The sequence below is a fragment of the Cherax quadricarinatus genome, chromosome 6 (genome assembly GCF_038502225.1).
Source record: "Cherax quadricarinatus isolate ZL_2023a chromosome 6, ASM3850222v1, whole genome shotgun sequence".
NCBI classification, from domain to species: Eukaryota; Metazoa; Arthropoda; class Malacostraca; order Decapoda; family Parastacidae; genus Cherax; species Cherax quadricarinatus.
Genome location: NC_091297.1, coordinates 304,317 through 318,924, shown reverse-complemented (window position 1 = coordinate 318,924; position 14,608 = coordinate 304,317). Strand labels below are relative to the sequence as shown.

General features: G+C 42.7%; 1 protein-coding gene across 1 annotated transcript in view; it reads right to left on the bottom strand.

Annotated features, from left to right (window-relative positions):
- Positions 1–1,428: 1,428 nt before the first annotated feature.
- LOC138852297 (CUB and sushi domain-containing protein 3-like) overlaps positions 1,429–14,608 on the bottom strand; it is a 75,127-nt gene continuing 61,947 nt past the window's right edge. Inside the window, exons 20-22 of the mRNA XM_070082074.1 lie at positions 12,021–12,172; positions 11,613–11,816; positions 1,429–1,460 (exon numbers count right to left, since the gene is read on the bottom strand). Of these exons, the coding sequence (XP_069938175.1) occupies positions 1,429–1,460; positions 11,613–11,816; positions 12,021–12,172 (388 nt within the window). The remainder of the gene's footprint in view (positions 1,461–11,612; positions 11,817–12,020; positions 12,173–14,608) is intronic.

The window sequence follows — 14,608 nt, the reverse complement described above, 5'->3', positions numbered from 1 at the left end:
GAAGTGACAGCAACATTTTTTCCAGAACGGCTGTTTTGGAAACTTAAAAATTAATATAATTTAAACAATTAATTGTTGTCCCCTTTGGGAAAGTGAAATTTAATTAAGATAAAGGGGTATAAGGGAATAGTGTCAGTAGGTTAAAAGGGGGAAAGGGAAAAATTAAAAAAATGATAATGAAAAAGTTTGAGCAGCCTTGGAAAAACGTTATAGATTAGAGAATGTAACGAGGAAGATGTAAAGTAAAAAAAACCAAATAATGTGACATTTATTTTTTGGGTTTCCCCAGGAGCTTTAGCCATTATAAACAAAACGGGAACAGAGGTATAATCAAGTGAGGTGCAAACTAGTGAGGACCATTTAGATGTTCACTAGTGGTAGAGTATTTATAGGGTAGTGAAAAAAAGAATACAAATAGTAGAGCAATTAATTTACATAGAAAAGGATAAAAAAGTATTATTTGGGGTAAACAAAAATAGGTTGGACAAATAAAAGAGTGGAAAGGGGCAGCTTTTTCGTGTTCACCTCTGTAATGTGCTGAGTATAACAGGAGACTATGGATGGGGGTTTACTTTTTCAGGAGGTTCTTAAAGATTTGGGAGAGGGTAAACTGCCTTTTTTGTTTTTTGTATTTTAAACAGCGATCAGTGCGATTCAGGCACGGGCGGAAATTAGTTTTTTATCAAATTGGGCCCTAATTTCAGAGGGGGGGAATTTTGTTTTAAAAGGCGTTGTTCTTATCGTTTTACATGCTGTGTTCATTAGGCGGGGGAGGGGTTTTTTGTTTTACCTACGAAACGTCACAGCCTCCACAGGGAAAACCCCATGACTGGTTTTGGGGCGTTTTGGGCCTGTGATCCTTTTGAAATGCGGGAAACGATGGCGACTCTGGTGTTAGCTTTGGGAAAATACTTTTTAGACGTTCAAGCAACCTGGCTGTTGGGAAGAATTATAACTTTGTTGGGAGGAGGATGCGTGAGAATTAATGATCTGAAGAGCTCTTTTCTTGCAGTCTTTGATGAAAAAGAAGGAAAATGTAACTCAGTGAATGTTTGTCCAGCGGGCACTGACAAGCACCTAAAGTCGTTCCGGATCAGCTGGGCTGTGGCTCGAGTTGGTTTGCGTCACCCAGAGCAACAGCCTGGTTGATCAGGCTCTGATCCACCAGGAGGCCTGGTCTCAGAGGGGCCGCGGGGCGTTGACCCCGGAACTCTCTCCAGGAAACTCCAGGTAACTCCTCGCAGGAAACTCAGGACTACATTCGGATGCCTTAGAAACCGATGATGATGCCTCTTTGGTTTTGGTATCTTGACTGGAATAGAAGTGTGTGAGATCATTTTATTGAGGCATCATCATGGGTTTTCCTAAGAGCATACGAATTTGTAGTCCTGAGTTTCTTGACGAGGAATGCATATATTCACCAAACATTCACTGAGTTACATTTTCTTTTTCATCAAAGACTGCAAAAAAAGAGCTTTTCAGATCATTAATTTTCACGCATCACCCACTCCCAACAAAGTTATAATTCTTCCCAACAGCCGGGGTTGCATTGAACGTCCAAAAGTACTCTCCAAGCTAACACCAGAGTCACGCTTCCAGCATTTCCCAAAAGGATCTAACCAGACAAACTCACCACGAACCAGTCAATGCGGGAGTTTAACCCCAACCCTGTGGAGGCTGTGAAAAGATTTACGTAGGTGAAACAGCAAGAAACCTCGACACCCGCCCCAATGAACACTTTTACCCCAGGGGAACATAACTTGAATAACGCTCAGTATAACACGAAATTCCACCAATCACTTCTATGAAATTCAGAGACGCCCAATTAGTGATCAATGAAACTAATTTCCAGACGAAGTCCTCGAATCACATGATCGTGTTTCAAATACAATTAAACAAAAACAACGGCAGCTTCACCATCCCGAAGTCTTAGCAAGAATCCTCCTGAAAACAGAAAACCCTGCCATCACATAGCCTCTCCGTTATACTACACAAAGCACATACAGAGGTGAACATGAAACAAGCTCCCTTTTTTCCATCTATATATTTGTCCAACCTATTTTTATGTTACCCAAGTAATAGCTTATATCCTTTACTATGTACGAATTAATTGCTCTACCATATTGTATTACTTTTTTTCACTACCACTACTATACTACTACTACTACTACTACTACTACTACCACTGCCACTAGTGAACATCTAAATAGTACCTCACAGTTTGCACTCACTTGAGCCTTATATACCCCCTGCGTCCGTGATTGTTTGTAATGGCTTGATAAAGCCCTGGAGAGCAAACGTTGCACAATAAAAGTCACATTAGTTGCACTTGTGTCCTTTACTTTACATATTGTCGGTAATTCTACCAACTTTATTACAACGAGGAAGATGTCAAGAGTTGTAATATATAATATTAGAGCGTTTACAGAGGCTTTGGGTTATATTAGGGTGATGAGAGAGAGGAGAGGATCATTGGTAGACTGATAAAGTTAAATAACAGGAAAGAGAAAAAAACTTGAAAGAACTGGAAATGTAAACTGATGGGAAAAAATGTAGAATATACGGGGAGGAAACAGGCCAGATAGGAAGGAGTGCAAAAGAAGAGTTAATGGAAGAATAGGCTACCCTATCAAAAAATGTTACTGAGAATAGAATAGTTTACTGACTAAATAATTATAGGGCAACATAAGAGTAAATTAACTTTCCACCAGAAAGGGAGTTGTTGAGACTAAATAAGGAGGCAGAGATATTAGAAGAATGTAGAGAATTGCTTGCATTAGTGGGTTGACTTCTCTCATCTCAAAAAACCTATGAATATTTTAATGGGAAAACTGATTTTAAAATAAACATTTAGTAAAAAAAAAATAGTTTTTTAAAATTTCATTGATGTTATCCAGTCTCTAAAAAAGATGTAATTTTTCAAGATGGTAAGACAGTTTAGGATCTTTTTGAGATTAGGATTAAATACATATTTTTTTTAACTACATTCCTGGGGGGACCAGGAGCGATCGACCCCTTTTAAGATTAGGATTCCTCCCCGAAATGCAAGGGTACTAGTAACTTACTTTGTGAATACCAATTTTTTAAACATAAACTACAGATTTATGCCCAAAATAAATACAAATTGTATTATAAACATTTTACACTTGGGGGGTGGGAAGCCCAGGTACCATCGTCCTGACACATCAGCAGGGGCTGGCCGGGGCCAGCATGTAGGTAGAGTCACAGGTCACCCCCCCGGGTGCCCCGGGGCAAAGTATGGTCCAGGGGGGGTCAACTCCCTCCCGAGGCCCCCCCAGCCCCCACACTGCACCTTTTGTCGTTGGGCAAAGTTATTTTTAAAGGGGGAAGGGAAACCTGCAAAGCGCCATAAAGTCCCCGGAGGAGGGGGAAGGTAATCAGGTAAAATCCATTTTTTCCCCCAGATGAAGTGTTGGGACAATTATTGGGGAAAAATATGTTGGCCAGAAGAGGTCATCGGGTTTTCCCCGGGGAGTGAAAGTCTCAGAAAATGCCCTTTGTATTGGGCATGTGTCTTGGGCACTTGTGGGGTATTTATCCCGACCAAAACCTGTTGATCGGTTATCAAAAGACCTGTGACCCGACTTTTGGGAGTCAGTTTTCCCTGACAAAAAAACACTGCCAGCAAAACAGGGGCCCTGAGCTCGGGAGACCCGGAGTTTACCCTGGAGATTTCCCGGGGTCAATCGCCCCAGCGGCCCGGTCTGTGACCAGGCCTCCGGTGGATCAGAGCCGGGATCAACCAGGTTCCCGCTCCCGGGCCGCACGCAAACCAACGAAATTGACCCAAAGCCCGGCTGGTCGGGAACTGACTTTGGTATTTGTCCAGTGCCAGTTTGAAGACTGCCGGGGTCTGGGGAACCCCGCGTATGCTGGGGGGAAAAACGCTGGGGCCCTGACACTTATTGTATGGTCTTTTAACGTGCTAGGGGACACCCCTATTTTCTTTGGGGGGATGGTGCATCGCCCGCCAAGTTTTTTGCTTTCGTAAAAAGGGGATTTTCGGTGCAAGTTCGGTACTAGCCCCTTCGGGATTTTCCGGGTGTATATAATCATGTATTCCCCCTCCTGCTTTCCCGGGGAATACAGGTTTGGGAAACCCCAAGAGTCCCAGAATTGAGGTGTTTTATCTCCGTTATGCGCCCCGAAAGGTTCTTACATTTTCTAGGTCAGCAATTTCACCTGCCTTGAAAGGTGCTGTTATGTGCAGCAATATTCCACCCTTTAGATAGAACAAGTGCCCCAAGAGGCCATCAGGGGCCCGGCCCCCCTAGTTTTAAAGGGTTTCCCTAATCCATCCTGTCTTTTTTTTCTAGCAGATGCGATTGATTACAATGTTATGGTCCTTGGGTTAAGATCCTCCACATGATCACCCCACCCCCTTTTTTGAGTTGGTGTTTCGCTTTTTTGCCAGAATTTTTTTTGGGTCCCTGATGAAGTTTTAAATTTTCCCGGGGGTTTACCATTCAAAGAATTTGGAAATTTAAATGTTGAACTTAATTGTTTTCGCAGCCCACTGAAAGTTTTGGGTTGATGTCCACCGGGAGCCTTGCAGTGTCTGCAAGGGAAGAAAATTGTCATGAGATTCGTGTCATCTAAAGGAAGAACGGTGTTGGGCTGACATCCTTGTCATGTGGGATATGAGGATGAGGAACAAGAGGGGGGAGTGAGTACTGTCCCTTTTGGGGGAACGGGAGTTTTCCCATCGTAGCTGCCCCGGATTTTACTCCTGTTAGACCCTCTGTTTTCCCCTGTTAGTGAGGAAATTATAGATCCATCGACCGACTTTTCCCCTGTTTTTCCCTTTTTAGCACGCATTTTGGCACTATTACGCCATGGTCACACTTGTCGGGGGGCTTTTGCAAAGTCTGTATTTTACATCTGCATTTTTTTGTCTTCTAGTGCATTTAGGACCTTGTCAGTGATCCAATAGTTGAGACAGACAGGGGTTTTCCCCAAAAAACCCCTGGCCCCTGGGTGTAACTGAGGGGTTTTTTTAGAGGGTTGGTGATCTTGCTTCTTTGGGCCCTTTTAAAGATTTTTATTATATTTGGGGTGTTAGTCATTGGTCTGGGAGTTTTTTGTTTTTGCTTTTACTGCCCCCCTTTTTGGAGTCAGGGCTGTTGTTTTAGTAATTGGGGCGACCCCGTGTCCATGGAAAAATGGAAAAGGCTCGTGATACGGGCTTTTTGCAGTTCTTGATGAACACGGAGTTCCCTGAGTCTGGCCCCCGGGGCAGAGTGAAAAAGGGGTGCCCTTTATCGCCCGTTGGGAAATCATTTTTGGGGTCAGGATAACATCGGATAGGCTTTGTGTTTAAACAAATTTGTGGGTTTCCCTAAAAATTCATTTTGATCTTCGACTTTAGTCTGGTTAGCGGTTCAAAAAATGAGTCAAATTGGGGCTTTAGTACTACCATTTCCTTTCTGTTTTATCTGTAGGGCCCATCTTGTTTGTTTGGGGCCCAATACCCACGGGCCCCGACTTTGACGGCATAGGGGAAGAAAACTTTGGGTTTTTTTTGATTTCATTTATGGATTTTAGTTCTTCCAGCGATTCCTGATTCCCCATAAGATTCCTTTAGCTTGAGTTCGATGCTTGCTATTTTCTGACCAGGTCCCCTACGGGATTTCAGATATATTGACCTCTTTTTTCCCCCTTGTTATTCTTTCCGTCGCCTGTAAAGGAGCGCCTGTCTCTTTTCTATTTTACATCTAATTTTTTTTTAGGGGGAATAAGCCTTGTGCATACACGAGTGCCAACCCAAATTAATTTTGTTCTAGGCATGTTGGGGTCTGTGTTTTTAGTTTTCTTCCCAGCTTATATCGGTTAGGGACTTGGTTTTTTTTGGTCCCACTATGTTTTTGTTATTGAAGTTGAATTTTGGGGAATGCTCCTCGGACTAGTCTCATTATGTTTTCTGGGGCCCCTTTAAAGCATACATGTCTGAACCCTTTAATTTTGTTTTGGGTTAATATTGTTTTTTATATGGTGACATTTTTTATCAGAAACATTGTTAGTGACGATGAGGTCTTTGTGTATTCTCCAGTCTAGTAGGCTCTATTATTTGTTGGTTTAAATTGAATTTTGTGCAGAGATTTAAAAGCTCGGGGAGGTGAGTTTTTTCGAGCTGCCCCTGGTGTTATTACTGCAACAAAATTTTTTGCTATATTTCCCTTTTAGGTGCCTTAAGTTGAAATCCCCGGGAGCAAGATGTTGGGTACAGGAGCGGGAAGATTTTCCAGACAGGGGTCTTTTTTAACAGCTGTTCCGGAATTGCGGGGATGTTGACCCGGGGAGGTTGAGACTCCCAAATGACTGGGTTTTTGGTTCTCGACCTTACTGCAAAATTTCCCATACTCATTTGAGGCTTTAAACAGTTTTTGGAAAACGGACTCTAATGTACAGGCCAATCCCTTTGCCTGTTTTCACTTTCACATCTGTTGGTTGTAACCTGGGATCCATTTTTTGTTGTCCAAATGATCCTTATGTGGTCTCAGTAAAAGCAAATTCCTTTGCCTCTGCAAGCAGTCCAGGATGAAAGGTTTTTGTTGTTTGTTGCTGGCTTTAGATGTATATTTGGGAAAAAGAATGTTATCGACGGGTGGTATTTTTTGGGGGAGGTTTTTTTTCCGGGCATTGTATCTGTATCTGGGGTTTGGATTGAGGCACGACTGTGGTTCCACCAGGAATGACTGAGTGTAGATTTCGCCATTTCCGCCATTTTTTTCCCCTGGACTAAAAACCCTCCCCTTTTTTGGGAGGGCTGGGGCCCCATTTTTTCCCCATGGCCTGATGTTTTGTATCTTTTGTCCCCTTTAGAGGGTTTATGCCGGCAATTTGTTATAGACAGTTTTTCCTGTACGAAGAGGAACAGTTAGGTAAAAAAGCTCAGGAAGGAGTTTGCATTTTCCTGTTGTCGATGGGCTGGCATTTTCTAGGTGGTTATAGTTGAGCCCCATCTTTTTTTCCCAGACCCATGCCAGAGAAAAATGCATAGTATGTGCACAGGCTTGGTTTCTTTTTTTTTGGGGTTTCTGTGACTGATTTCCGTTGGTGCTGTTTCGTCTTACTCCTATCCTATCTCGTCTTTCTTATATATTTCACTGGTTAGCATTAAAAAAAATAATTTGAAATTTTGGTTTTTTTGATTGAGGGGGAAAACTTTTTCCAAGATAAATAAAAGTATGACTAACATTTTGAATCTGAAATTATTTATAACGATAATGAAAAAAAATTTTTTGCAGAGACAGTTTTTTTGAGAAACATTTCGCCCCCTTTTGAGTTTGATAGTGAATTGCAAAGGTGTAAAAGGGCAAAAGTTGCCAGATAAAAATCTGTTGGCAAAGGTGTTTTTTTTCAGAATTCCCTATGTTTACACGCAGCCAACAGCACTGGGGGGGTTTTCGTTTTTCAGAAAAGTTTGAACTTTAAGTCGGGGGCCCACACTGAGCTTTTAAAGACTGAAATGTAGCTTGCCATTCATAGCTTAAAGCCGATGACCACGGCTTCCCCGGGGGAACCCTTTTAACACTGTGATAGAGGGCTTTAGGGTTACAGGTCACGTGTTGAGGAAATTTTAAACAGAAAAGACAAGGTCCGGGGAACAGGGATTTTTTAAAAGGGGACAATTTAGAAATAGAAATTTAAAGGGGATTTTTTGTTAACAAAAAAACAATAATAGGAAATTAAAATATTTGGGGAACGGGGAAAATTTGGGGAAAAGGGAGAAATTTTTTAAAGGGGGTTTTGGGAAAATAATATTTGAAAACGGGGACCCCTTTTAACATAATTTTTGGGGAAATACATTTTTAAAAGGGGGAATTTTTTGGGTAAAGGGGATATATTTGGGGTAACGGGGAACAATTTGTAACAAGGGACAATTTAACAGGAAATTTAACAAATTTTTAATGAAACAGGAATTTTTAAAGAAAAAGGGCGGGGAAATTTTTTAAAACATATTTGGGAACAGGGGAATAAACAGGGGGAAATTTTGGAAAGGGGCATATGGTAAAAGTATTTGGTAAATGAATTTTTGGGGTAACGGGAAATTGGGTTAAAAAACATTTTAAACGGGACAAAAATTTTAAAAGGAAAATTTTTAAAGGGGACTTTTTTTGGGTTTACAGGAATATTTGGGTAACAGTGACAATTTTAGGAACAGGAATATTTGGGGTTTAAATGGAGCATTTTTGGAACAGGGGAAATTTTTTAGGGAACAGTGAATTTTTTTGGGTTACAGGAGCAGGTTTTTTAAAGGAATATTTGGGGTTTACAGGGGGAAATTTTGGGGAACGGGAAATTTTAGTGGTGTGGAATTTGGGGTTAATGGAAAATTTTTGGGGAACAGTGGAATATTTGTTGGATCAGTGGAAATTTTGGTTTACAGGAATTTTTTTGGGTTACAGGGGAATTTTTGGGTTACAGGAAACATATTTTGGGGAACAGTGAATTTTGGGAACAGGGAGCATATTTTGGTTTCAGGGAATTTTTTTGGGAGAACAGGACAATTTGTTCAGGGGACATTTTGTGGTAACAGTAAAGCTATTTGTGGTAACAGGGGACATAGGGAACAGGACATGGGGTAACAGGGAATTTTTTGGGTTACAGGACAATTTTGGGAAAGGACATAAGGTCGGGGAATATTTGGGTAAAGGGTTTTGGTACAGTGGACATATCGGGAAACAGTGGAAAAATACTTTTGGGGATCAGGGGAGAACATTTTGGAACAGGGAAATTTTGGGAACAGGAGAAATTTGTGGTTCAGGGAACAATTTGGTAACAGGAGATATTTGGGGAACGGGGGAGAATTTGTGGTTACAATGAATATTAGGAACGGGAAATTTATTTGGGGGAAACAGGGGAAATTTTGGGTTACAGGAATTTTTGGGTAACAGGACATAGGGTTACGGGGTTTTTTTTAGGAACAGGAGAAATTTTTTGGGTAACAGTGGTAATTTGTTTACAGGGAATTTTTGGGGGAACAGGAGATATTTGTTGGATAGTGGGCAATTTGTTTTTAAGGGAAATTTGGGTTTACAGGGCAATTTTGGTTCAGGAAAAATTTTTGGGGAACAGGAATTTTTTTCTGAAAGGAATTTTTTGGTTCGGGAATTTTAGGAACAGGGAGCAATTTTTTCGGGGGAAAATTTGGGTAACAGGAAGAAATTTGGGTAACAGTGGAGCATTTTGGGAACAGTGAATTTTTTGGGTAACAGGGGGAATTTATTTGGTTACAGGGGAATATTTGGTAACAGTGGACTTTTTTTGGTCAGTGAAATTTGTGGTAACAGGGATATTTGTGGTGAAGGGAGCAATTTGATTTACAGGAAAAATTTTGGGAACAGGAAATTTTGGAGATCAGTGGAGAAACTTTGGGGAAAGGGGAATTTTGGAAATGGAGATATTTGTTTACAGGGAAATTTTTTGGGATCATGGAGATATTTGGAAATGGACATTTTTCCAAGAAATCTGAGCTCCTCTCCTTTTTCTCTGACCAAACCTAGTTACCCCCAGTAGTGTGTGTGTGTGAATGTATGTATATATATATATATATATATATATATATATATATATATATATATATATATATATATATATATATATATATATATATATATATATATATATATATATATATATATATATATATATATGCAAGGAATTCGCAAGAGCAGGCGAAATATACACAAACACTGATCTCTGGCTGAAGGAGACTCGAACCTAGAATGGTATAGCACTGCGTACCTTGTTCCAAAGTTCGTAGGTTCGAGTCTCCTTCAGCCAGAGATCAGTGTTTGTGTATATTTCGCCTGCTCTTGCGAATTCCTTGCATTGTTAAAATCTCTAGTAAGGCTGATGCATGCAGGGGATGAGATGAAAAGCTGTAAGACTTCTCCCTGAAAGCTGGCTGCCTTGGATCAAACGTGTAGCGCAAGCTGCACGCCGAGGTATTGTCCAGTGTGGCGAGTTTGGTATAGCACTGCGTACCTTGTTCCACGGTTCGTAGGTTCGAGTCTCCTTCAGCCAGAGATCAGTGTTTATATATATATATATATATATATATATATATATATATATATATATATATATATATATATATATATATATATATATATATATATATATATATATATATATGATGGGGTCCACCTCTGGTGTAAATTGTGGAAGCCGTTTGAATATTCCACTTCCCCTACCACCTCATCTTTTAATATATTTTTTTTTACCAATAGGAATATATATATATATATATATATATATATATATATATATATATATATATATATATATATATATATATATATATATATATATAATATATATATATATATATATATATATGTCGTGCCGAATATGTAAAACTGGTCAATTAGCAAGAACTCATTTAAAATTAAGTCCTTTCCAAAATTTTCTCTTATACGTTTAAAGATATATATTTTTCATTAATGTTAATGTAAATTTTTTTAATTTTGCACCAAAAGAAACTTAGAAAACTTACGTAACCTTGTTATAACAAGATCAATTTATTTTAGCCTAACCCAACTAAATATATTTTAGATTTGTTTACAGTAATTTAATACTAAACAATCACAATGAAATATATTTTTTTTCGTTAGGTTCAGAATGATTTTGGCGAAATTATTGCATACACAAATTTTCACTTGTCCTATATGGCAAGATGAGCGTTGCTATTTAAGCCAAGATCGCAAGTTCTGCCTATTCGGCTCGACATATATATATATATATATATATATATATATATATATATGTGTGTGTGTGTGTGTGTGTGTGTGTGTGTGTGTGTACTCACCTATTTGTGGTTGCAGGGGTCGAGTCACAGCTCCTGGCCCCGCCTCTTCGCTGATTGCTACTAGGTCCTCTCTCTCCCTGCCCCATGAGCTCTATCATACCTGGCCTTAAAACTATGTATGGTTCCTGCCTCCACTACATCCCTTTCTAGGCTATTCCATGGCCTGACTACTCTATGACTGAAGAAATACTTCCTAACATCCCTTTGATTCATCTGAGTCTTCAACTTCCAATTGTGACCTCTTGTGTCTGTGTCCCATCTCTGGAACATCCCGTCTTTGTCCACCTTGTCTATTCCGCGCAGCATTTTATATGTCGTTATCATGTCTCCCCTGACCCTCCTGTCCTCCAGTGTCGTCAGGCCGATTTCCCTCAATCTTTCTTCGTAGGACAATCCCCGTAGCTCTGGGACTAGTCTTGTTGCAAACCTTTGCACTTTCTCTAATTTCTTGACGTGCTTGAGTAGGTGTGGATTCCAAACTGGTGCTGCATACCCCAGTATGGGCCTGACGTAGATGGTATACAGAGTCTTAAACGAATCCTTACTGAGGTATCGGAACGCTATCTGTAGGTTTGCCAGGCGCCCGTATGCTGCAGCAGTTATCTGATTGATGTGTGCCTCAGGAGATATGCTCGGTGTTATACTCACCCCCAGATCTTTTTCCTTGTGTGTGTGTGTGTGTGTGTGTGTGTGTGTGTGTGTGTGTGTGTGTGTGTGTGTGTGTGTGTGTGTGTGTGTGTGTGTGTGTGTGTGTGTGTGTGCGTGTGTGCAGACTTACTCTGACAGCGTGGCACTGGGGCAGACCAGTTGCCGGACGGGAGGCACTTGATTTCACGCTCCCCGACAAGGGATGACCCTCTGCCACACGAGAAGCTGACGACGGTGCCCAGGGCAGTGTCATCCTGTGGTTGGTGGTGGAGGGCGGCGGCGGCACCTGGCTGGGCAGGTCCCTCACTAGTGTTCAGTGGGGGACAGTCTACCCCTGTGGACACACATGGACACAAGAGAATTAAAGTAAAAATACCATTGCTTCAACAATTCACAGTTGACCCACAAGTTGACGAAGAAAACCGGAAGATGTTACGGGCCATCGTGGTTCGTTATCATTTCACATCAGAGATGAAGACAATATTCAGAGATAATAGTCGCACATGACAAGAGAGGCAGTAGAAGCAACACCACTCACGTCTAATATCAAGGGTGACGGTGTGGGCGTGTCCGGTGGGCGTGACACAGGTGTAGTCACCAGAGTCACCCGTGTGGGCCGTGTAGAGGGCCAGGCGATACTCTAATTGCGGGTTCCTTAAAGCATCAGTGGTCCAACCCGTCCAATACTTCCTAGTCATGGAGGGAAAGAGAGACGGGAAGAGTGAGTACATCTAAGCCAGTACATCTAAGCCAGTACATCTCAGTGTTATACTGCACTCATAAATTTTGGCTAACTATTTCTAGTCTTGACTAGTAATCCGAGAGTTGTAGCACTAATAAGCGTGTACTTTCTAACGAAAATACAAAACTAGCAGCAGACAAGAATATTAATCAACATTAGATAACTTAAAACATATTCCAAATGGCAAAATTGTGGGAATATTTATATAGAAGTCGGTATATATATCTTTAAGTTCCGCTGAATTCTGACATTATTTAATAAAAGATTAAATAGCGGAATGTATCGTCGTGTAGGGGATAATCTAATGATAAATTAAGAAATGGGAAATATACAACGAGAAGTGTATTTCTCTCACTGTGTATATTCCCTATTTGAGGGATTAAAATATTATTCTGTGGTGAAAAGCTTACGTGGAGCTTTAATGACCTTAGTGTAGTCGATAGGATTTAAACTCTATTAACCAAGCAGAAGGCTAATTTAATCTCAAGAATCAATTACAACTCAGAAATAGAGTTCTGAACAACAGTTTTCGTCACCTCGGCTGCCCAGTGTTCCAGCCGGCTCCCATATGACTCCCCAGTGTTCCAGCCGGCTCCCATATGACTCCCCAGTGTTCCAGCCGGCTCCCACATGACTCCCCAGTGTTCCAGCCGGCTCCCACATGACTCCCCAGTGTACCAGCCGGCTCCCACATGACTCCCCAGTGTTCCAGCCGGCTCCCACATGACTCCCCAGTTTACCAGCCGGCTCCCACATGACTCACCAGTGTTCCAGCCGGCTCCCACATGACTCCCCAGTATACCAGCCGGCTCCCACATGACTCCCCAGTGTACCAGCCGGCTCCCACATGACTCCCCAGTTTACCAGCCGGCTTCCACATGACTCCCCAGTGTTCCAGCCGGCTCCCACATGACTCCCCAGTGTTCCAGCCGGCTCCCACATGACTCCCCAGTTTACCAGCCGGCTTCCACATGACTCCTCAGTGTTCCAGCCGGCTCCCACATGACTCCCCAGTGTACCAGCCGGCTTCCACATGACTCCCCAGTGTTCCAGCCGGCTCCCACATGACTCCCCAGTGTAACAGCCGGCTTCCACATGACTCCCCAGTGTTCCAGCCGGCTCCCACATGACTCCCCAGTGCACCAACCGGCTCCCTCATGACTCCCCAGTGTTCCAGCCGGCTCCCACATGACTCCCCAGTGTTCCAGCCGGCTCCCACATGACTCCCCAGTGTTCCAGCCGGCTCCCACATGACTCCCCAGTGTTCCAGCCGGCTCTCACATGACCGCAGTGTTCCAGCCGGCTCCCACATGACTCCCCAGTGTTCCAGCCGGCTCCCACATGACTCCCCAGTGTTCCCGCCGGCTCCCACATGACTCCCCAGGGTTCCAGTCGGCTCCCACATGACTCCCCAGTGTTCCAGCCGGCTCCCACATGACTCCCCAGGGTTCCAGCCGGCTCCCACATGACTCCCCAGTGTTCCAGCCGGCTCCCACATGACTCCCCAGGGTTCCAGTCGGCTCCCACATGACTCCCCAGGGTTCCAGCCGGCTCCCACAGGACGAAGCCGTAAATACTCATCAGTTCCCGTATTTGATTTCACGTTACTCTGAGATTAAAAGAAGGTAATCAGAGTGGAATATGTTAAGGAGAGAAAACAGTGAGCGGGGTCGGGTCAATATAACTACACCATCTGGGCAGCACCACACCATCTGGACAACACTACACCATCTGGACAGCACTACACCATCTGGACAACACTACACCATCTGGACAGCACTACACCATCTGGACAGCACCACACCATCTGGACAACAAAACACCATCTGGAGAGCACTACACCATCAGGACAGCACCACACCATCTGGACAACACTACACCATCTGGACAGCACTACACCATCTGGACAACACTACACCATCTGGACAGCACTACACCATCTGGATAGCACTACACCATCTGGACAGCACCACACCATCTGGACAACAAAACACCATCTGGACAGCACCACACCATCTGGACAACAAAACACCATCTGGACAGCACCACACCATCTGGACATCCCCACACCATCTGGACAACAAAACACCATCTGGACAGCACCATACCATCTGGACAGCACCATACCATCTGGGCAGCACCACACCATCTGGACAACACCACACCATCTGGACAGCACCACACCATCTGGACAACACCACACCATCTGGACAACACCACACCATCTGGACAACACTACACCATATGGACAACACCACACCATCTGGACAACACCACACCATCTGGACAACACCACACCATCTGGACAACACCACACCATCTGGACAACAAAACACCATCTGGACAACACCACACCATCTGGGCAGCACCACACCATCTGGACA